Source organism: Indicator indicator, chromosome 34 (assembly GCF_027791375.1).
Source record: "Indicator indicator isolate 239-I01 chromosome 34, UM_Iind_1.1, whole genome shotgun sequence".
Classification (NCBI taxonomy): domain Eukaryota; kingdom Metazoa; phylum Chordata; class Aves; order Piciformes; family Indicatoridae; genus Indicator; species Indicator indicator.
Window position 1 is genome coordinate 7925708 of NC_072043.1, and position 23690 is coordinate 7949397.

Below are 23690 nucleotides of genomic sequence, written 5' to 3' on the forward strand. Positions count from 1 at the left end.
CTTGAGTGCTGGCTTCAGTTCTGGGCTCCTGACTGCCAGCAGGACATTGAGAGGCTGGAGCAGGAGCAGAGAAGGGCAAGGAAGCTGGGGAAGGGTCTGGAGAAGAGGGCTGGGGAGGAGCAGCTGAGGGAGCTGGGGGTGTTGAGCCTGGAGAAGAGGAGGCTGAGGGAGACCTCATTGCTCTCTGCAGCTCCCTGCAAGGAAGCTGGAGCCAGGTGGGGGTTGGGCTCTGCTCCCAAGGAACAGGACAAGAGGAAATGGCCTCAGGTTGCCCCAGGGGAGGTTCAGGTTGGCCATGAGGAACAATTTCTTCCCCTTGAGTGCTGTCCAGGTCTGGCCCAGGCTGCCCAGGGCAGTGGTGGAATCCCCATCCCTGGAGGGATTTCAAAGCTGTGGAGATGTGGTGCTGAGGGCCCTGGTTTGGTTATGCCCTGGCAGTGCTGGGTTAGGGTTGGACTCCAGGATCTGGAAGATCTCTTCCCACCACAACCATTCAGTGATTTTATCTAATGTGTCAGTGCTGAGCTCAGAGTCATGGCATGGCAGGGGTTGGAAGGGACCTCTGGGGATCATCTCCCTGGGTTAAATCCCAGACTGTGCCTGTGCCTGCTCTCCACAGCCAGCCCTGCTCTGCCTGGGGAAGCTGCTTGGTTTATTTTCCATGAGCTTTTGAATCCTCTGCATCCTGCTCCTGCCTTTAGCTCCCAGGCAACACTTCAGATTTTTGACCTGGTAGTTCCTGGAGTCCTGCTGCCAGAGCCTGCTGCTAGAATCCGTCCTCCAAAGGAGGCTGTTGGGGCACTGCAAGCTCTGAATAATTCTTTTTGGATGCTTCCCTCTCACTCCCAACAGCCCTTGGCACTTTTAGGAGCTGCCCATGGAGATGTTCTCATGGTGTCCTTCAATGGGTTGATGAATTCTCTCCTTTTAAGAGGGGAAAAAACCTAAATGAGAGGGATCAGACCCTTCTGGTGGCTTCATGAGAAGATGCTGGAACCAGCTAATCCCTGGTGTCCAGAGCTGCCTGCCTGGCCTCATCACAGCCTCAGTGGTTTATTTGTGGTGGAATTTTTGCCTTTCCCTTTGGGATTTGGGGTAATTCTGCCCTGCAGAGGTCAAGCATTAAGAGGCTGCCCTGCATCTCCTGGAGCTGGTGATCTCACTGGGGGTTAATCAAGGAAGAGGAAACCACTCATTAATCCCCCCCAGCTCCTCAGTCTCCCTGGGGACTTCTATTGCAGCCTCCAGAAGTAACAAAGACTTAGGAGGTTTGACCCCTTTGAGCCAGGAAGGGATTTAAATACAGAAGGAAAGGCAAAGCTGGGATTCATGGATTCATGGAATTGTTTGGTTGGAAGGGACCTTAAAGATCATCCAGTTCCAACCCCCTGCCATGGGCAGGGACACCTCTCACCAGCACAGGTTGCTCAATGTCTCATCCAGCCTGGCCTGGCAGACCTCCAGGGAGGCGGTCCACAGCTTCTCTGGGCAACCCATTCCAGTGTCTCACCACCCTCATGGTAAAGAATTTCTTCCTAATGTCACAGATTCCCAGAATCCATGCAGTGGGCAGAGCCCTGCAAGCTCCCCCAGCCCAAGCCTCGAGCCAGCACTGAAGGCTCAGCACCAAACCATGTCCCTAAGCACCAGCTCCACATGGGGCTGCAACACCCCCAGGGAGGGTGACTCCAGCACTGCCCTGCCCAGACCATTCCAAGCTTTGGCAGCCCTTCCAGGACAGAAATATTTCCCACATCCAGTCTGAGCCTCCCCTGCTGCAGCCTGGAACCATTGCCTCTGCTCCTGTCCCTTGCCACCAAGCAGCAGAGGCTGTCCCCTCCTCACTCCAACCTCCCTGCAGGGAGCTGCAGAGAGCAAGGAGGTCTCCCTCAGCCTCCTCTTCTCCAGCCTCAACCCCCCCAGCTCCCTCAGCCTCTCCTCTAGCCCAGGGGCTCCAGGCCCTTCTCCAGCCTCATTCCCTTCTCTGGACAGGCTCCAGCCCCTCAATGTCCTTCCTGCAGGGAGGGCCCAGAGCTGAGCACAGCACTCGAGCTGTGGCCTCCCCAGTGCTGAGCACAGGGGGATGGTCACCTCCTGTCCTTGCTGCCCACCCTGCTTCTGACCCAAGCCAGGAGGCCATTGCCCTGCTTGGCACCTGGGCGCTGCTGGGTGATGGGTAGTGACTGCCAGCCAGGTCCCTCTCCAGGTTGCAGCTTTCCAACCCCACATCCTCTGCTGCAGTTTCAATCCATTGTTCCTCATCCTGGCACTCCCAGCCCTTGTCCAAAGTCCCTCCCCAGCTCTCCTGTAGCCTCTTCAGGCACTAAAATGCAGCTCTAAGGTCTCCCTGGAGCCTTCTCTCCTCCAGACTGAACACCTCCAGCTCTCCAGCCTGTCCCCACGGCAGGGCTGCTCCCTGGGTCCCTGAGTGTTTCCCACGATGCCTGCAGCTCGCTGCCAGCTGACGTTGCCTTTTCCCTCTTGTGCCCGCAGCTGGAGGACGGTGTGGGCACGGCGGGCGGCTGGCACACCGTGAGGGTGCCTGGCAGCGAGCACCAGCTGCGGCTGACCGAGCTGGAGCCCTCCAGCCTCTACGAGGTGCTGATGGTGGCCAGGAGCGCGGCGGGGGAGGGGCAGGCTGCAATGCTGACCTTCCGCACCAGCAGAGGTAGGTGCAGCACAGCCTCCCTGTGGGTGGAGCTGCCCTGGGAGGGACCTCCAGAGCTCACCCAGTCCAACCCCTGCAGGCTGCAGGGACATCCTCCCCTGGAGCAGGTTGCCCAGAGTCCTGTCCAGCCTCCCCTGGAATATCTCCAGGGATGGAGCCTCAGCCACCTCCCTGGGCAACCTGCTGCAGCGTTCCAGCAGCCTCCTACTGCAGAACTTCTTCCTCACATCCAATCTCAATCTGCTCTGCTCTCATTTCAAACCATTGTCCCTGGTCCTGTCCGTGCAGGCCTTTGGGATCAGTCCCTCTGCAGCCTTCCTGGAGCTTCTTCAGGTACTGGAAGGCTGCTCTGGAGGTCCTTTCCCACCCAGGGCATCCTCTGGTTCCACACAAACAGGGAATTCATGACCCTTGCCCACTGCCACAGCCCAAAAGCCCACTCAGCCCAGTGTCCTGGCTCCAGCAGTAGCCAGATGCAGCTTCCACAGACATTCCTCAATCCATGGGTTCCCTGTGTGCCATTTCCACCCCCTGCTGTCACTTGGTGATGGGACAGAGCTGTGACACCCTGCCAGGAGCTGGCACAGCCCTGCAGGTGTTAGCGAGTGGGCAGGTTGTGAGAGGCCACAAAGAGCATCTTCTCACCCAGCCCCTGTCTGTCAAATCTTTCTTAGAGAGAACATCATCCTCCAAGAACACCCAGGCCCCCTCCCCACCCGTGGGGCTCCCCAAACCCCCTGTCCTGCAGGAGGGGACAAACAGCTTCGGTGTCATCCTGCCTGACCTCTCTCGCCACAGCGGAGGTAGGTGATGGAAGGTTTGGAAGCCTTCTGCTGCAGGTCATGCTGCAGGCAAGGCTCAGCCTCCTTCACTCATCTTTGTCACTGCTCTGGGTGCCCGTGGCCCCTCCTCCATGTCCTGTTTATCCCCTCAGCTTCTCTGGTGCAGGTCCTCACGTGTGGGACAGGGACAATCTGGCTGCTCACGGCTGGGCTGAGCACTGCTCTGCTGGGTACAGCCCTGGCTGGCTGGGCCCAAAGAGTGCTGCTCAGTGGAGTTCAACCCAGCTGGCAGCCAGGCACCTCAGGGCTCAGTGCTGGGACCACTTCTGTTTTACATCTTTATTGAGGAGCTTGGTGAAGGCACAGAGTGGATCAGCAGTAGGTTTGCAGATGGCACCAAGGTGGTGTCAGTGTTGATCTGCACCAGGGTGGGGAGGCTCTGCAGAGGGACTTGGATAGGTTGGATCCATGGCCAACCTTCCCAGGATGAGCTTCAACAAGGCCAAGCTCCAGGTCCTGCCCTTGGGGCACACCAACCCCAAGCAGTGCTGCAGGCTTGGGGCAGTGTGGCTGGAAAGCTGCTGGCAGAAAGGGACCTGGGGGTGCTGATGGCCAAGCAGCTGAAGAGGAGCCAGCAGTGCCCAGGTGGCCAAGAAAGCCAAAGGCCTCCTGGCTGACATCAGCAATGCTGTGTCCAGCAGCAGCAGGGAGGGGATTGTCCCCTGGCACTCAGCTCTGGGGAGGCCACACCTGGAGTGCAGTGTCCAGTGCTGGGCACCTCAATGCCAGAGAGATGTGGAGGTGCTGGAGCCAGGGCAGAGGAGGGCAAGGAAGGGGAAGGGCCTGGAGAATGAATCTGTGAGGAGAGACTGAAGGAGCTGGGGATGGTTAGTGTGAAAAGGAGGAGGCTGAGGGGAGACCTCATGGCTACCTGGAAGGAGGTTTTGGAGAGGTTGCTGCTGGTCTCTTCTCACAGGTGATTCATGACAGAACAAGAGGGAATGGCCTCAAGCTGCAGCAGGGCAGGTTTAGGCTGGACAGTAGGAAAGGTTTTTTCCCAGCAAGAGTGGTCAGGAACTGGAATGTGCTGCCCAGGGAGGTGGTGGAGTCACCAAGCCTGGAGGTGTTTAAAGGTGGTTTGGATGTGGTGCTTGGGGGTCTGGTCTGGGGGTGACCCTTGCAGAGTAGGGTTCTGGGTTGGACTTGGTGACCCTGAGGAGCTTCTCCAACCTGAATGTTTCTGTGATTCTGTGACTGCTGGCAGTGAGGGCAGAGGTCTGCCAGGTTCTTCTGTGTGTTTCCAGAGGGGGGTTGGGATTAGCTGGGTGACTTCATTCCAGTCAGGGAGTTCCCATGGGAAGTACCTGCCTTGGTAGTTCAGGTGTCACCAGCAAGCAGCAGCTCAGGTCCTGCCATGAGGTGTTTGGAGCCATCAGCTTGGCAAAGCCACCTCAGGCCCTGGTGAGCAGGCAGTGTCCAGAGGATGCTGCTCCAGGCTCAGGTGGCTCTCTAAAAATGGCCTTCTCCTGTCACCCACATTCTTGCTGCTCCTTTCTAAAGCTGCTGCTGCTCTGTGCTGGGCTCTCTCTCTGGGCTTCTCTCCTCTTCCCCTGGGAAGGATCCAGGGAAAGAAGGCAAATGGGAGATGAGTCAAAGTGTGCCAGGCAGAGCTGTGAGTGCTGAGTGGATGCTACCTGCCATGAATGATTTCCTGGGGCATCCCAGGGACAAGCTTATTCCTGATGGCAGGAATCACAAAGCCATTTGGGTTGGAAGAGACCTTTAAGATCATGGAGTCCAGCCCTGAACCCAGCACTGCCAGGGCACCACCAAGCCATGGCCCGCAGCACCACATCTCTGAAGCTCTGAAACTCCTCCAGGGATGGGGATTCCACCACTGCCCTGGGCAGCCTGGGCCAGCCTTAAAAACCCTCAAGAGGAAAAAATTGTTCCTCATGTCCAACCTAAACCTTCCCTGGGGCAACTTGAGGCCATTTCCTCTTGTCCCTTGTTCCCTGGGAGCAGAGCCCAACCCCCACCTGGCTCCAGCCTCCTTGCAGGGAGCTGCAGAGAGCAATGAGGTCTCCCTCAGCCTCCTCTTTCTCCAGGCTCAACACCCCCAGCTCCCTCAGCTGCTCCTCCCCAGCCCTGTGCTAGGAAGGCAAAGCCATTCCCCAGCAGCTGTGCTTTGTAGCCTGGTTTCCAGTGCCACCAACATGTCTCAAGTCCTTTCTGCCCTCTCCTCAGCCTTTGAAGTCATTCACCTGAATCAGGCAAATTTACTGAGGGGCTCAGCGCTCAACAGCCATTTGATGTCTAAATTTTGGGTGAATCCAGAGGGGAGTGGAGAGGTTTCTTAACATGAGTGAGGAGCAGGGCACACTGGTGACAGTGCTGAAGATCACCAGGGAACATCCTCTGTGTGCCCAGGGGCAGGTGTCCAGCCTGCTTCCTGCCCCCAGAGCTGCTGGCTGCAGGTTCCTCACTCGGTTCGTCCTCTCATCAGCACTCAGCTCCATGCCAATGGGCAGAGAGTAGTTCAGCAGAGCTCTTGCTGGGCATCAGAATGGTTCCCACCAGGTTTACTAACACCACCTCTTTCCCTTCCCTCTGCTCTGCTGCTGTCACTCCAGTGAGGTCAGTAAGTACCCCCCATGCTGCCCTGCATGCTCTGTGTGCTCCTCACTCCTGTTCCTCTCCTGGTGCAGCCTTTGTTGGCATGGGGCTGGGGGTGGGGGGTGAAGTCTTGCTGGGATTGGGGCACTTTGGGGGGTTGGGGCTCCTTTTCCCCTTTCACTTAGTGTGTGTCTCTGTTTCCATGTAGAGATGGGTTGGGGTAGTGCAGCTCCATGTCATCAGTGAATGAATTCTTCTGCTCTCTGCTCTGCAAGCTCCTTCTGCAGGAGGGGAGCAGCCACCCCAGGAGCATTTCAGATTCTCCTGCTCTACTCCTGCTTTACTCAGCAGCCCCTGCTTTAGCTGGTTGCTCCAGAAAAGGTTGCCCAGGCTCTAACCCTCTTCCACTGGCTTCCTCCTCAGTGCCAGAAGCTCCTGACCGCCCTACCATCTCCACAGCCTCCGAGTCCTCAGTCTATGTCACCTGGATCCCCCGAGCCAACGGGGGCTCCCCCATCACTGCCTTCAAGGTGGAGTACAAGCGGCTGGGCCGCAGCAGCGAGTGGCTGGTGGCAGCTGAGCACATCTCCCCCGCCAAGCTCTCCGTCGAGGTTCGCAACTTGGAGCCAGGTACCAGAACCACCTTGCACAGATTCACAGACCCCAGCAGGTGGGAAGGGACCCTCCAAGGGCACTTTGCCCAACCGCCTGCAGGCAGCAGGGACACCTCCAGCTAGAGCAGGCTGCACAGGGACACGGCAAGGCTGAGCTTGGATGTCTCCAGGAATGGAGCCTCAGCCACCTCCCTGGCAGCCTGTGCCAGTGTGCCCCCAGCCTCACTGTGGAGAACTTCCTCCTGATGTCCAACCTAACTCCGGTTCCAAACCATTGCCTCTGGTCCTATCCCCACAGGCCCTTCTGAACAGTCCCTCCCCAGCCCCCTTCAGACACTGAAATGTAGCTCTAGGCTCTCCCTGGAGCCTTCTCTTGTCCAGGCTGAACAGCCCCAACTCTCCCAGCCTGTCCCCATGCTCCAGCCCCATCACTTCAAGCTGCTGTTGTTGTGTTTGCCTGGCTGGCTGCTCTCCTGCTGACAGAATGCTGCAGTTTCTTGGTTGTTTCATTTTAATTTCAGCTTGGATTACCCTGTGTCTGCTCATTTAGGGGTTTATTTGTGTGTGTGTGTGTGGAATAGGAGCTAATTGCATGCATTTTCTGGCTTTCCAAGCAGAAAAAATACACCCCACCATAATTTAAAACTTCATGTGGAGAGGAGGGTTGGGTATCATTGTTATTTTTAACTTAATTATCCTTTTAGGAAGTACTCAAGGCAAAAAGAGAAGGCAGCATGAATGAGAAAACATCAGGCCTGGCTGCTCCCTGAGAGCTCTGGGAAAGATCACAGGGCAGGGAAAAGAATCATAGAGTCATGGAATGGGCTGGGCTGGAAGGGACCTCCAGAGCTCACCCAGTCCAACCCCTGCAGGCAGCAGGGACATCCTCCCCTGGAGCAGGTTGCCCAGAGCCTTGTCCAGCCTCCCTTGGAATATCTCCAGGGATGGAGCCTCAACCACCTCCCTGGGCAACCTGCTGCAGTGTTCCAGCAGCCTCCTGCTGCAGAACTTCTTCCTCACATCCAATCTCAATCTGCTCTGCTCTCATTCCAAACCATTGTCCCTGGTCCTGTCCGTGCAGGCCTTTGGGATCAGTCCCTCTGCAGCCTTCTTGGAGCTCCCTTCAGGTACTGGCAGGCTGCTATTAGATCTGCCTGGAGCCTTCTCTTCTCCAGGCTGAACAGCTCCAACTCCCTCAGCCTGTCCCCAGAGCAGAGGTGATTGATGATGATGATGATGATGATGATGATGATGATGATGATGATGATGATGATGGGGGTCCTTTGCCCAGCAGCTTTAGGGACTTCCCAAGCTGGGGGAGGCTTCTCCAATGCTTTTCCCTCGTTTGCTTCCTCACATCCCTCAGCCCGGGGCCGGCTCCCTGGGGCTGTGCAAGCAGCGCTGCCCAACCTGTTCAGCGTCTCCCCAGATCCCCTTCCCAGTGCTGGTTTTGCTGCAGCAGCCTCTCGTCCCCCGCAGGGGAGCTGTACCGGTTCCGGGTGATCGCCATCAACACCTACGGGGAGAGCCCTCGCAGCGCCGCCTCCCGCCCCTACCAGGTCTCCGGCTCCAGCGGCCGCTTCTCCAGCCGGCCTGTGGCGGGGCCCCACATCGCCTACACCGAGGCCATCAGCGACACCCAGATCATGCTCAAGTGGACGGTAGGTGCCGTGCCCTGCCCCTGCCCCTGCCCTGCCCTGCCCTGCCCTTGCCCCTGCCCCTGCCCTGCCCCGGCACACAGCCTGCCCTCTGCTCCGCAGCTGCTGATGAGCAGAGGTTGCTGGTTTGCACCTGCAGCAGAGGGGCTGGAGATGAAGCTTTGCAGGATGCCCTGCACCCACCCCATGACCTTGTACCCACCCCATAGCTCTGTACCCACCCCATAGCTCTGCACCAGCAGAAGCTCCTCCTTCACCTTCTCAGCTGCTGCTGGAGCAGCCTTGCTCCCTCCCAGCCAGGCCTTGCTTTCAAATGTCCTTTCTGCCTGGCAGAGAAACAAAACTCTTGGGGGCTCAGAGAGTGAGGTAGGAGAGAGCCTGCCGCCCACAGAGGGCTTCTGGGCACAGCCTGATGAGGAGGAGACAGCAGAGAGCCACTGGGGACACAAATGTCCTGTGTGCAGGACACTCTTCAGTGTCAGCTGAGACCTTTCAGAACAAGGGTCCTGGCTTCACAGAATCCCAGAATCCATGCAGTGGGCAGAGCCCTGCAAGCTCCCCCAGCCCAAGCTTCAAGCCAGCACTGAAGGCTCAGCACCAAACCATGTCCCTAAGCACCAGCTCCACACGGGGCTGCAACACCCCCAGGGAGGGTGACTCCAGCGCTGCCCTGGGCAGACCATTCCAAGATTTGGGAACCCTTCCAGGGCAGAAATATTGCCTGAGATCCAGCCTGAGCCTGCAGCTTGGAACCATTTCTGTCACTTGCCACCAAAGCTGAGCTTGTCCCTAGGAGAGGCTGAGATGCCTCACATGGTGGAACTGGGCAGTGTCATGGAGCCCTCTTTGCCCTGTTTCCAGCCTCTTCTCCCTCCTCCTTGGCAGCCCTGTGGGTTGTTTGTTCCCTGCCGTGCCGGCTCCCTGCCTCCCTCCTCCTCATCCTCCCCTTCCTGCTCCCCGAAGGCAGCAGGCAGCACCTCCTCAGGTTACAGCAGCTGTGAGCCAGCCTGGCAGCTCCAGGGAAGGGCTGCAGCCGCTGCACTCCACCTGCTTGGGCCCAGACACCTCGGGAGGCACCACTGAGCTTAGCTCTGTCCTGAGCCTTCTCCTGCCAGGAGCTGGCTCCAGCTGCTGCCATTCCCTCTGCTTTTGGCACTCTGGGCTGGGAGCTGGGGCTGCCTCACAGCCCCTCCAGCTTCTCTCCTTGCAGGAACCATTTTCCCCTCTCCCCTGTTACCTCCTCTTCTGTAAACAAGCACTTGAAGGTCCTTACTGCAAGCCACAGAAATTCTTTGCTCTTGTTTTGAAACCCAAGCCCCTGGTGTACTCTGGAGGGCTTCACATGCTGCCTCCCTGGGGGGAGCTTGCTCTGCTCTGCCAGCTCAGCCTGCAGAGATGTTAAGGATAATAAACTTCCAATAACCCCTGGGTCCTCAGGAGGCTGCAGAACTTCACAGCAAATATCCTGGAGCTGAGTTTGAGGGCGGCTTTAACTCTTTCTGAAAGGAAATAGGGCCCAAACCTCTCCATTCCCATCCATCCTCAGGCCCTTCGTGGTCAAAACCCCTAATTGGGGTTTGGAAGTGATGTGGGAGGGAGCTGCCAGCCCCAGCAGCTGCCAGCCCCAGCGCAGTCTCCTGTCCCCCTGCTGCCCTCCTGGTGCTGCCTGCTCTGGCACAACCTCCTCCACCACCAACCCCTTCCCCGGGGGGAAGCTGCTGGGCACTGCCAGCTGGGCAGGACTCAGCCTTGGCTGCCCCTGAGCAGGTGCTGGCCCTTGCCTTGCAGTACATCACCTCCAGCAACAACAACACTCCCATCCAGGGCTTCTACATCTACTACCGCCCCACTGACAGCGACAACGACAGCGACTACAAGAGGGACGTGGTGGAAGGTAGGCATGGGGCAGGGCTGCAGCAGGCATGGGGGGCAGGGCAGAGCCATGGTTGGACAGGACAGAGCCAGGGTGAGACAGGACAGCAGCCAGGGTGGGACAGGACAGCAGCCAGGGTGGGACAGGGCAGAGCCAGGGTGGCTGTACTGATGTGAAATCCAAAGTGCAGTTCCCAGCCTCAGCCTTTCCAACACCTCACAGCAGAAGCAGGCTCAGCTCCACCACCTCCCAGTCCCACCCACACATGAACTCCTTTTCTCTCCATGGCAACTGGAGCAGGAGATGCTGGGTTGGTGTTGTCCTGTTGCTGCTGCAGATCCTTCATGGAGCTCCTTTGGAACTGCTGTAGTGTCAAGAGAAAGCAGCACAGAGGGGACTGAGGCCATCTGCAGTGGTGAGCAGCTGTGTGCAGACAGCCCTGGGGCTGCTTGGTTGGAAAAGGCCTCAGAGCTCATCCTGTCCAACTCTTCTCTACCTCTGCCAAGCCTGGTGCTCAGCCATGGCCCTCAGCACCACAGCTCTGCCTCTGGGAAACACCTCCAGGGGTGGGGATTCAGCCACCTCCCTGGGCAGCCTGGGCCAGGCTCTGAGAACCCTTTCAGCCAAGAAATTTCTTCTCATATTCAACCTCAACCTGCCGTGGGGCAACCTAAGGCCATCTCCTCTTGTCCTGTCCCTTGCTCCTTGGGAGCAGAGCCCAACCCTCACCTGGCTCCAGCCTCCTTGCAGGGAGCTACAGAGAGCAATGAGGTCTCCCTCAGCCTCCTCTTCTCCAGGCTCAACACCCCCAGCTCCCTCAGCTGCTCCTCCCCAGCCTGTGTTTTGCACCTCCTCTGGAATTGCCCTGCCCTTCCCTCCCCTAAATCAGCTTTTTTGGTCCCATGCTCCCCTAAATCAGCCTTCCCCAGGGCACAACATGCAGAGCTCTTTGCAGTGGAGGCAGGGTTGGAAGGTTTGCTGTGACCTCTGCAGGAGCAGGGGACTGAAGGTGGCTTTGCTCTTAGCTTCTGCTCTTCTGCTCTTAGCTTTTGCGCTTTTGCTTCTGCTCTTAGCTTCTGCTTTTAGCTTTTGCTGTTCTGCTCCTCAGCTTTTACTCTTCTGCTCTTAGCTTTTGCTATTTGCTTCTGTTCTTTGCTTCTGGTCTTAGCTTCTGCTCTTTGCTTTTCTTAACTTCTGCTCTTTGCTTTTGCTCTTTGGTTTTGCTCCTCTGCTCTTCTGCTCTTAGCTTTTGCTGTTTGCTTCTGCTCGTTGCTCTTTTTTTTCTCTTTGCTTTTCCCCTTCACTTTTTCTGTTTGCTTTTACTCTTCTGCTCTTAGCTTTTGCTCTCTGCTTTTTCTCTTTGCTTCCCCCCCTCCCTTCTCTCCTAGCTCAGAATTAATCTGTCTGTTTTTTGACAGGGAATTTTATCTTGAAACGAGTGCAGGAGCTGGGGAAGCAGTGGTGTGGTGCCTGCCTTAGCTGAGCACTTGCCCAAGGCTCTGCTCACCGTTTCCTGTTAAGTCTTGTCTTGTGAGACGTTCAAACTGCAGAAAGCAGAGGTTGTTTTCTTTTTTTTTTTTTTCTCCCAGCCTTATAAACGCAGCTATGGGCAAAATCTGATTTTATTTAAAGTTCCTTTCAACCCACCCTGCTGGGCTGACTGTCTGCGGGGCCGGGCTCCCGGAGCTTGCATTTGCAATGTAAATGCAGGCTGATGTCAGTTGTTTAAATGTTTTTCCTTGCTAATGGTGCAGGCAGAGGACAGTTAAAGTGCCTGTGCTGGTTCCAGTCCCGCTAATGGTTTCAAGAGGAAACCTAAAACCTGGAGCAGTAATTACCGAAAGGAATGCTTGGGGGTGGGGGTGCCGGGAAAACCCACCGGGAATCTTGGGAAAAGCTGCGGATGAAGGGCAGGACCAGCTCGGGCTCCAAGCAGGGCTGGGCTGCCCTTGCTTGGGATGCTCAGAGTGCAAGGAACAGAGCTCAGACCATGCCTTGGGTCCATCCTGAGGCAAAATGGAGTCCTCCTGGGTGCCCCCAGCGAGAAATGAGCTCAGACCATGCCAGGTGTCTCTTCATGAATTAAAATGTTACCCTCCTGGGCACCTCCAGCTTGTTTGGTCAGCCCTCACCCTAGGTCTGGGTCCTGGGGAGGTTGGGGGAGTGTCAGGGTGCAGCCCCCCTGAGCCTCAGCTGTATAGCACTGTATAGGTGGTGTGGCAGGTCCCGAGGAGCAGTGGGGCCAGCTGGAGGTGGGGTTTGGCAGCAGGGAGCTCAAACAGTTAATGAAACTCCTCCAACAAACCAGGACCAGCACAGCCCAGGGTGGCTGTTTATTAAAATTTGTCACAGGGCTGTGAAAGTACAAACCAGGGCTGATTTATACCCCAGGGCTGGGTCCTCCAGGAGGGTGTCTAACTGAAGTGCTGGCCAGCAGCCAGAGAGGACAAACTCACCCTGGGAGAGCAGACTGCTGGGCTTGGGGTGCAGCTCTGCCTTGCTGCCCTCCTCCTGGTGCTCACCAAGCCTCAGGCTGGGTGACTGCTGGGTTTGGGGAGGCTGAGAGAGGCAGCTGAGTCCTCCCTGTGCAGATCAGGGCACTCTGGGCCATATCTGGTGTGTCCATGCAGGCAGAGGGTCCTGGCTTTCCCTCTCCCAAAGGTAATTTGCTTTCTGTCTGACTCTTCCCTTGGTATTCACCTTGCTTCTTGGAAGTCCTTGAGGTACTTGAGCACTTCCCTTGAGACCTGGTTTCAGCTTGGGGCTCCTGACTCCCAGAAGGACATTGAGAGGATGGAGCAGGAGCAGAGAAGGACAAGGAAGCTGGGGAAGGGTCTGGAGAAGAGGGCTGGGGAGGAGCAGCTGAGGGAGCTGGGGGTGTTGAGCCTGGAGAAGAGGAGGCTGAGGGAGACCTCATTGCTCTCTGCAGCTCCCTGCAAGGAGACTGGAGCCAGGTGGGGGTTGGGCTCTGCTCCCAAGGAACAAGGGACAGGACAAGAGGAAATGGCCTTGGGTTGCCCCAGGGCAGGTTTAGGTTGGACATGAGAAGAAACTTCTTCACTGAAAGGGTTCTCAAGGCCTGGCCCAAGCTGCCCAGGGAGATGGCTGAATCCCCACCCCTGGAGAGGTTTCAAAGCCACAGAGTTGTGGTGCTGAGGGCCATGGTTGAGCCCCAGCCTTGGCAGAGTTACAGAGTGGTTGGACTCAATGATCTTTAAGGTCTTCTCCAACCCAAAATGATTCAGTGATGCTGAGCAGCCTCCATAACCCACCCCAAGGCCCTCCCTGCAGCACTCTGATGTTCACAACACACAGAGCTGCTGCTGGCTTGGACACTGCAGATGGGGGTGGCTGCTTTTTGGGTGTAGTGACCTCTGTCTGCTCTAGAGCTTTAAAAATCAGTGGAAAATACTAAAACTCCCACTTTGAATCTTCCAAAGCTTTTCTAAGAACCTATTCTGCAAGATAATGGAGCCCTAGGAGCTCAGAGAAGTCCCTAAGTGGTTAATGAAGACCTCAGTGATGCCTTTGGTAGCAGCACTGTGATACACAGGCTGCTGACTGCTTCCTGTGAGTAAAGGAGATGCAGTCAGTTGGTTTTCTCCTCCCCAGGCACCAAGCAGTGGCACCTGATCAACCACCTGCAGCCAGAAACCTCCTATGACATCAAAATGCAGTGCTACAACGAGGGGGGAGAGAGCGAGTACAGCAACGTCATGATCTGTGAGACCAAAGGTGGGCACCACAGCCTCCATCCTGATGGCCTTGTGGCAGGAAGCATCCTTGGTGATGAGTCTGGGGCATGAAACATCCTTGGTGCTGAGTCTGGGGCATGAAACATCCTCCCTGTTGAGTCTGGGATCCAGAATATCCTTGGTGCTGAGTCTGGGGCATGAAACATCCTTGGTGCTGAGTCTGGGGCACAAAACATCCTCAGTGTGGGGTCTGGGGCACCAAACCTGCCTGGTGTTGAGTCTGGGGCACCAAACAGCCCCCATGCTGAGCTTTCTCTTGCAGCTGCACAAGAGGGATCCTCTGGAATGTTTCAGGGGATTGTTTTGTCTCCTGAAACTGGGATTGTTTGGAGCAGATGGAAGCTGATCCCTTGCAGTCCCTAGCAAGGCTCTCAGGAAGCTCTGCAGATCTCCATGGACCTGCAGGGAGCTATCTTGCCTTTCCTGGTGGTTTTTTCCCTCCTGGCTCTGCTGATAGCCTGTCCTCAGGAGGCAGCCCTGCTGGTGGAGATGCCAGCATGGAGCTGTGTGCCTGCTTTATGTCCTGGGGGCTCTGTGACACCTTGTGTGAGTGCAGAGCCTGGCTGTGGGTGGGGGTCTGGCTACCTGCCCCCATAATCCCTCCTGCCTCTGGCACAGGGTGTGAGCTGTGCTCTGCAAGTGTCAGACGTGGCAGCCAGGCTGATTCTGCAAAGAATTCCTGGCTCCTTGCGTTTCTGAGCCCAGGGAAGCCTGGGAGGGGAAAAATCAGGCAGAAAACTTCAGATGCAGAGCTCTGGAAAAGTGCTTCAAAGAGGAAGAAAGCCCTGGAAGTGTCAAAAGGTGGAGTGCAGCCTTGGGAGGAAGGGCTGGGGGGCTGCAGGACCTGGGGCTGTGTGCAGGAACTGAGCTTCCCCCCAGCTCCCACCCTGAGCAGATGGCAGCTGACACTGGTGGCAGTTCATGAGGATGAGCCAGGGGGAGCCCAGGTGGGCAAGAAGGGCACCAGCAGCCTGGCCTGGAGCAGCAATGGTGTGGGCAGCAGGAGCAGGGCAGGGATTGTGCCCCTGGACTGGGCACTGCTGAGGCCACCCCTTGAGTGCTGGCTTCAGTTTGGGGCTCCTGACTGCCAGAAGGACATTGAGAGGCTGGAGCAGGAGCAGAGAAGGGCAAGGAAGCTGGGGAAGGGTCTGGAGAAGAGGGCTGGGGAGGAGCAGCTGAGGGAGCTGGGGGTGTTGAGCCTGGAGAAGAGGAGGCTGAGGGAAACCTCATTGCTCTCTGCAGCTCCCTGCAAGGAGGCTGGAGCCAGGTGGGGGTTGGGCTCTGCTCCCAAGGAACAAGGGACAGGACAAGAGGAAATGGCCTCAGGTTGCCCCAAGGGAGGTTCAGGTTGGACATGAGAAGAAACTTTTTGACTGGAAGGGTTCTCAAGGCCTGGCCCAGGCTGCCCAGGGAGGTCTTTGAATCCTCATCCCTGGAGGTGTTTCCCAGAGGCAGAGCTGTGGTGCTGAGGGCCATGGCTGAGCCTTGGCAGAGGTAGAGAAGGGTTGGGCTGGATGAGCTTTGAGGACCTTTCTAAGTGAAACAATTCTATGAAAGCTTCCAAGCCCATACCAAGCCTCACAGCCCTGCTGCTGCTGGGTCACACCTCCCTGCCTTGGCCATGGTCCCTCTGCAGCTTCCCACTGCTGAGCTGGGACAAACCTCAGCGCTGCCACTGCACCCCTGCCAGCTGCCCTGCTCCATCTGAGCAGAGCCTGCCAGGCCTTGCTCCAAATCCCTGCTGCAGAAGGCTCAGGAGGCAGGGCTCAGGCTGCTGTAGCCCAGCAGTGAGCCTGGTGCTGGCTTCAGCTCAGACTGGTTGCAGCTGCTGCTGAAGGAGCTGCCTGGCTGCTAGGGACACACCAACACCTCCATGCAGAGCCCTGGGTCATTCCATACAGCATTGCAAACGAGAGTAGGGATAATGGAATGGTTTTGGATGGAAAAGATCTTTAAGGTCGTTGAGTCCAGCCCTGAAACCAGCACTGCCAGGGCACCACCAAACCAGGGCCCTCAGCACCACATCTCCAGGACTCTGAAACCCCTCCAGGGATGGAGACTCCACCTCTGCCCTGGGCAGCCTGGGACAGGCCTGGACAACCCTTTTGGTAAAGAAATTGCTCCTCATGTCCAACCTGAAACTCCCCTGGGCCAGCCTTAGGCCATTTTCTCTTGTCCCCTCCCTTGCTCCTTGGGAGCAGAGCCCAACCCCCACCTGGCTCCAGCCTCCTTGCAGGGAGCTGCAGAGAGCAATGAGGTCTCCCTCAGCCTCCTCTTCTCCAGGCTCAACACCCCCAGCTCCCTCAGCTGCTCCTCCCCAGCCCTCTTCTCCAGACCCTTCCCCAGCTTCCTTGCCCTTCTCTGCTCCTGCTCCAGCCTCTCAATGTCCTTCTGGCAGTCAGAAGCCCAGAACTGAAGCCAGCACTCAAGGGGTGGCCTCAGCAGTGCCCAGTCCAGGGGCACAATCCCTGCCCTGCTCCTGCTGCCCACACCATTGCTGCTCCAGCCCAGGCTGCTGGTGCCCTTCTTGCCCACCTGGCCACCCCCTGCCTCATCTCCAGCTGCTGTCCCCCAGCACCCCCAGGGCCTTTCCTGCTGGGCACTTTCCAGCCCCTCTGCCCCAGCCTGGAGCCTTCCTGAGGTTGTTGTGCCCCAAGGGCAGGACCCAGCCCTTGGCCTTGTTGAACCTCCTCCCATTGGCCTTGGCTCATCCCTGCAGCCTGGCCAGGTCCCTCTGCAGAGCCTCCAACCCTCCAGCAGATCAACACAGCCACCCAGCTTGGTGCCAGCTGCAGACTGCCTGAGGGAGCCTCCATGCCCTCACCCAGGTCATTGATTAAAGAGACCTGGGCCCAGCACTGAGCCCTGGGGACACCACTTGCGACTGGCCACCAGCTGGAGCTATCTCTAGTCCCCACCACTCTTTGGCCATTGCCATCAGGTTGGTTTACCCCCACAGACCTCCACCCACCCAAACCCTGAGCAGCAGTTGAGGCCTCTGGGTTCCAACTCACAGAATCACAGAATGGGCTGGGCTGGAAGGGACCTCCAGAGCTCACCCAGTCCAACCCCTGCAGGCAGCAGGGACATCCTCCCCTGGAGCAGGTTGCCCAGAGCCCTGTCCAGCCTCACCTTCAGTATCTCCAGGGATGGAGCCTCAACCTCCTCCCTGGGCAACCTGTCCCAGCACTCAGCACCCTCACACTGCAGAACTTGTTCCCAACTCAGCACCAATTGTCCTCTCCTCACCACCTGCCCCACCCTCACCAACCTTCCCTGCTTGCCTCTCCCCCCTGCAGTCAAACGCCCCCCGGGGGGCTCCGAGTACCCCCTGAAGGAGCTGAGCACCCCCCCAAGCGCCCCCGAGCGGGCAGGGGGCGGCGCGGCCGGCGGCGCGGGGCGCAGCGGGGACATGCTCTACCTGATCGTGGGCTGCGTGCTGGGGGTCATGGTGCTCATCCTCATCGCCTTCATCGCCATGTGCCTGTGGAAGAACCGCCAGCAGGGCGCCATGCAGAGTGAGTCGGCCTGGGCTGCCTGCGGGGTGCCCGCGGGGCTGGGCACTGCCCTCCCCACCGCGCCGGGGGAGGGGCTGCGGCTGGAGGGCCTTGGGGACAGAATTCTGCTTTCCAGGGCAAGCTGTGGGCTTGTGAGAGCAGCAGCAGCAGCAGCAGTAGCAGCAGCAGCTCCATGTCGTGGTGTTGCTGCACAGCTGGGCTGCTTGCACCCCAGGAATGCTTTCTGAGGTGCCTGGGTGAGGTCCCTGCAGTTTAGCTTTAACCTTAAGGTCTGGGGGAGGAGCAGCTGAGGGAGCTGGGGGTGTTGAGCCTGGAGAAGAGGAGGCTGAGGGAGACCTCATTGCTCTCTGCAGCTCCCTGCAAGGAGGCTGGAGCCAGGTGGGGGTTGGGCTCTGCTCCCAAGGAGCAAGGGACAGGACAAGAGGAAAGGGCCTCAGATTGCCCCAGGGGAGGTTCAGGTTGGCCATGAGGAACAATTTCTTTCTCTTGAGGGTTGTCAGGGACTTGAGGGCTTTCAGAGCCTTGCAGATGTGGTTCTGAGGGCCATGGTTTGGTGGTGCCCTGGCAGTGCTGGGTTAAGAGCTGGACTCCATGACCTGAAAGCTCTTCCAACCAAAACCATTCAATGATTCTGCTGAGTCCAGTGGCAGCTCCCCTGTGTCAGCATAGGAACTTGTTAAAACACAGAGACTTGGACCCCCAATCCCTCCCTTCCTGGTGTCCACCTGGAAAGAAAAATACCTCACAGCAATTGGAGGACCAATCCATTGTCACCTCTTTGTCCCTTCACAGCAAAGTGGAGTTCAACATCCAGGCCTGGTAGAGAGGAGCTAGTGAGGAGAGACTGCTGGAGGAGAGGTGTTGGAGAGGAAGCTTTGTAGGGTTCCCTGTTCCCACCCCCTGGCTCTGTTCCCACCCCCTGGCTCTGTACCCACACCATAGCTCTGTACCCAGCCCTGGCTCTGTACCCACACCATAGCTCTGTACCCACACCATGGCTCTGTAGCCACCACACAGCTCTGCACCAGCAGAAGCTCCTCCTTCACCTTCTCAGCTGCTGCTGGAGCAGCCTTGCTCTCTCCCCAGCTAGGCCTTGCTTTCAAATGTCCTTTCTGCCTGGCAGAGAAACAAAACTCTTGGGGGCTCAGAGAGTGAGGTAGGAGAGAGCCTGCAGCCCACAGAGGGCTTCTGGGCACAGCCTGATGAGGAGGAGACAGCAGAGAGCCACTGGGGACACAAATGTCCTGTGTGCAGGACACTCTTCAGTGTCAGCTGAGACCTTTCAGAACAAGGGTCCTGGCTTCACAGAATCCCAGAATCCATGCAGTGGGCAGAGCCCTGCAAGCTCCCCCAGCCCTCAGCACCAAACCATGTCCCTAAGCACCAGCTCCACACGGGGCTGCAACACCCCCAGGGAGGGTGACTCCAGCACTGCCCTGGCCAGACCATTCCAAGCTTTGGCAACCCTTCCAGGGCAGAAATATTTCCTGAGATCCAGCCTGAGCCTCCCCTGCTGCAGCTTGGAACCATTGCCTCTGCTCCTGTCCCTTGCCACCAAGCAGCAGAGGCTGTCCCCTCCTCACTCCAATCTCCCTGCAGGGAGCTGCAGAGAGCAAGGAGGTCTCCCTCAGCCTCCTCTTCTCCAGCCTCAACCCCCCCAGCTCCCTCAGCCCCTCCTCTAGCCCAGGGGCTCCAGGCCCTTCTCCAGTCTCATTCCCTTCTCTGGACAGGCTCCAGCCCCTCAATGTCCTTCCTGCAGGGAGGGCCCAGAGCTGAGCACAGCACTCAAGCTGTGGCCTCTCCAGTGCTGAGCACAGGGGGATGGTCACCTCCTGTCCCTGCTGCCCACCCTGCTTCTGACCCAAGCCAGGAGGCCATTGCCCTGCTTGGCACCTGGGCACTGCTGGGTGATGGGCAGTGACTGCCAACCAACACCCCCAGGTCCCTCTCCAGGTTGCAACCACACATCCCCAGGTCTGGAGCTCCCCATGGGGTTGCTGTGACCCTCTCCACGTTTCCATGCCAAGCACTTGGGTATTGCAGAGAGTGTAGAGAGCTGTGGAAAGAGGGAGAAGTTTCTTCTGTCCCTTGGAGATGCTCATCTGCCTTCTGCCTTTCACAGAGTATGACCCTCCTGGCTACCTCTACCAAGGGGCAGAGCTGAGCGGGCAGCTGATAGAGTACAGCACCCTGCCTGGCACCAGCCTGGTCAATGGCAGCATCCATGGCAGCTTCCTGACCAACGGTGTCCTCAGCAACAGCTGCCCACATGCCCACCACAAAGCTGGCAACGGAGTGAACGGGCTGGGGCACAGCAGCTCCCTGCCCAGCACACACCTGGACTATGAACACCCTCATCACCTGGTGAAGGTGAGCTCAGCACAGCCATGCTGGGGCTGGGGAGGGACCTTACAGCTCATCCAGTGCAGCCCCCTGCAGCCCCCAGGGACATCCCCAACCACAGCAGGTTGCTCACAGCCCCAAACAACCTGAGCTGCACTGCTGCCAGCCATGGGGCAGCTCCCACCTCTGGGCAGCCTGGGCCAGGCTCTCCCCACCCTCAGCCTCAAACATTTCTCCCTTCTCTCCACTCTCAAGCTCCCTCTTTGCCTTCCAAACCATCCCCCCTTGGCCTGGCCCAACAGGCCCTGCTCCAAACTCTGTCCTCAGCTTTCTCCAAGCCCTGCAAGGCCACCAGAAGGTGTCCCTGGAGCCTTCTCCTCTGCAGGCTGCCCAAGCCCAACTCTCTCAGCCTGGCTCCCAGCAGAGGCTTCCAGCCCTGCCAGCATTGCTGTGGCCTCCTCTGGCCCTGCTCCCCCAGCTCCCTGTCTGTGCTGTGCTGAGGGCTCCAGAGCTGCCCCAGCACTGCAGGGGGGGTCTGAGCAGAGCACAGCAGAGGGGCAGAATCCCCTCCCTGCCCCTGCTGCCCACACTGCTGGTGCTCAGCCCAGGACAGGCTGGGGCTGGGCTGGCAGCGCTCGGTGCTGGCTCCTGTCCAGCTCTGCACCCCCAGCACCCCCAAGGTCTTCCCAGAGCTGCTCTGCAGCCCTTCAGCCCCAGTTGGGACTGACCCTGGGGGTTGTCCTGACCCAGCTGCAGGACCTTGCCCTTGGCTTTGTTGATCCTCAGGCAGTTCACACAGCTCCAAATCTCCAGCCCATCCAGGTCTGGATCCCATCCATCAGGTCTGTCAGCCTCACCACACAACTTGGTGTCACCTGGAGATGTGCCAGGGGTCCCCCAGTCCCTCTGTCTGTATTCTTGATGATGTTAACCAGCACTGGTGCCAGTGCAAACCCCTGAGGGCCACCTCGAGATGCTGAGATTTACTCAGAGGTTGCAGATGCCAAGTGGGGGAAACATCCACTGATAAGAGCCAGCTCTGAATTCCTCATCCCAGAGGAAGCAACTGGGCTGATACTGCTGCTGCAAACACCACAGTTCCATGGGAGGGTATCTGGTGACAGCAGGAATTCCACTGACTCTGGGAAATCTGCCTCCAGCCTCCTGCTGCCAGCAGCCTGGAAGCGCTGGGAACGTGTCGGTGCTGGGCTGGGCTGCTCGGCTGCCTCCAGCTGGGAATTCTCAATCTTCAGCTCCAGGAGATTTAATTAGAGCTGCTTATTGCCCACATTTCCCCCCCACCTGTTTCAGATCTGTAACTCCCAGGCAGTGCCTTCATTATGGCAGAGCAGGAAGGGAGCTGGAGGCTCCGAGCCCCTCGACGTCACCAGGCTCTTGGGTTGCATTTTTGCTTCAGCCCCTGGGATGTGACTCCTGAGACAGACTCCTTTAGTTATTTTTTTTTCTTTTGGGTTTAAAATTTAAAAAAAAAAAATATACATAAAATTAAAAGCCAATTGAATTTGGTGCTGCAGCTTTTGGAGGCTGTGGAAAGGAAAACCAACAACCAGCAGCAACCAACAACCAACCCCCTCGGCTTGCTGCCCCGGGTCCCGTTTCCAAGGGAGAAGAATGATTTCATTCTTGTCTCTGGAAACAGATGGCTCCCATTCAGGCTCGCTCAGAGACTCCAAACTTTGAGCCTTGCCCAGGAAAACTGAAAGGGGAAAAAAAAAAAAAAAGTTCAGAAGTCTGAGCAAGCAGAGCCAGGGCTGCTCGGGAGCGGGGAGGAAAAGCCCAGCCCTGGGGCTATTGTTTGTGTTTGTAATTGCAAGCGAGCTGCAGTGAACAACAAATTAGCACTTGCACAGTAGTGCCACTTGGGTTTGACTCCAGCTTGGAGGCCACAGCTGTTGGTTCTTCACCTTCCCCTCTGCAGCTCCTTCCGAGGGGGCTGGAGCCAGCTGGGAGTTGGTCTCCTCTGACGGGCAGCAAGTGACAGGATGAGAGCAAAAAACTCCACGTTGTGCCACGGGAGCTGCAGGTTGGACATTAAGAACAGTTTCTTCCCAGCAAGGATCCTCAGGCACTGGCCCAGGCTGCCCAGGGAGGTGGTGGAGTCCCCATCCCTGGAGATGTGGTGCTGAGGGCTATGGATCAGTGGCAGTGGGGCTGGGAGCTGCGTGTGAGCTCTGTGGGATCCTCTCCAAGGTCTCTTCCAACCTCAGCAGCTCTATGGTTCTGTGATTCTCTCTTTGCTCTGCTCAGGGACCACAAAAATTCTTTTCTGGGCTGCTTTCAAGTGCAACCAAGATCCACACCAGGGCTTTTTGGATCCATGGGTGAAAAACTCTCCTCAAGTCTCCAACTCTGCAAGGCCTCAGAAAGATAATCATAGAGCCACAGAAAGGACCTCAAAGCTCATCCAGCTCCAGCCCCCTGCCATGGGCAGGGACACCTCCCACCAGCACAGCTTGCTCAAGGCCTCATCCAGCCTGGCCTGGAACACCTCCAGGGAGGGGACAGCCACAGCCTCCCTGGGCAGCCTGTTCCAGTCTCTCCCCACCCTCACCCTAAAGAATTTCTTCCTCATCTCTGCTCTCAATCTCTCCTCTCCCAGCTCAAAGCTATTGTTCTTCATCCTGGCACTACAATCCCCTGTCCAAAGTCCCTCCCCAGCTCTCCTGGAGCCCCTCCAGGTTCTGGAAGGCTGCTCTGAGGTCTCCCTGGATCCTTCTCTTCTCCAGGCTGAACAGCCCCAACTCTCCCAGCCTGTCCTGACAGGAGGAGGCTGAAAGACCTCCCATGAGAGGCTCAGGAGCTCACAGGGATGTTGTTTCCCTCCTGTTTTGATATTTTTGGGGGAACTCTGGGGTGGTAGCAGCACTCTTGGTGCATGGAGCTGCTCCATGCCTGGGGATGGGGCACTCAGTGCCACTGAGGTGACAGTTGGAGGTTCTTCCCTGCTCCAGCTGCCAGTGCTGGGTTCATGGTTGGATGTGATGGTCTGAAAGGTCCCTTCCAGCCCAAATGATGCTGCTGTAGAAGGTTTGAGTCACACAACCTTTTCCCACTTAGAAGGCCTGTAACTGGCAGTGGGGTGAGGTAGAGCAGAGGAGCAGAATGTTCTCATCCTCCTTAGACTCTTGATTGTTTCACTCATTGGGCTCAAGGAGGGAGAGAGGAGCTGGCCAGGATGGCAATCAAGGCTAATGAGGCATTTCCTCAGAGCTCCCCAGTGCACTGAAGAGCCTGGAAAATGAAGGATAAAGCCTTCTAGAGCAGAAATAGGGATGGTGAGAAGGTGATGAGATCATGGAATCACAGAATGGTTTGCATTGGAAAGGATCTTAAAGTGCCAAGGGCTGAGTCCTGCCTTTGGGTCACAGCAACCCCAGGAAGGCTCCAGGCTGGGGCAGAGTGGATGGAAACTGCCTGGTGGGAAAGGCTTTGGAGGTGTTGGAGATGAGGCAGGGGGTGGCCAGGTGGCCAAGGAGGGCACCAGCAGCCTGGGCTGGAGCAGCAATGGTGTGGGCAGCAGGAGCAGGGCAGGGATTGTGCCCCTGGACTGGGCACTGCTGAGGCCACCCCTTGAGTGCTGGCTTCAGTTCTGGGCTCCTGACTGCCAGAAGGACATTGAGAGGCTGGAGCAGGTCCAGAGAAGGGCAAGGAAGCTGGGGAAGGGTCTGGAGAAGAGGGCTGGGGAGGAGCAGCTGAGGGAGCTGGGGGTGTTGAGCCTGGAGAAGAGGAGGCTGAGGGAGACCTCATTGCTCTCTGCAGCTCCCTGCAAGGAGGCTGGAGCCAGGTGGGGGTTGGGCTCTGCTCCCAAGGAGCAATGGAGGGGACAAGAGGAAATGGCCTCA

At 57.6% G+C, this 23690-nt stretch overlaps 1 protein-coding gene across 1 annotated transcript in view; it reads left to right on the forward strand.

Moving 5' to 3' along the window:
* Window positions 1–23690, forward strand: part of CDON (cell adhesion associated, oncogene regulated) — a 49945-nt gene that overhangs the window by 16445 nt on the left and 9810 nt on the right. Inside the window, exons 8-16 of the mRNA XM_054395580.1 lie at window positions 2494–2668; window positions 3343–3471; window positions 6490–6696; window positions 8160–8341; window positions 10127–10232; window positions 13824–13946; window positions 17266–17484; window positions 19607–19854; window positions 23302–23304. Of these exons, the coding sequence (XP_054251555.1) occupies window positions 2494–2668; window positions 3343–3471; window positions 6490–6696; window positions 8160–8341; window positions 10127–10232; window positions 13824–13946; window positions 17266–17484; window positions 19607–19854; window positions 23302–23304 (1392 nt within the window). The remainder of the gene's footprint in view (window positions 1–2493; window positions 2669–3342; window positions 3472–6489; window positions 6697–8159; window positions 8342–10126; window positions 10233–13823; window positions 13947–17265; window positions 17485–19606; window positions 19855–23301; window positions 23305–23690) is intronic.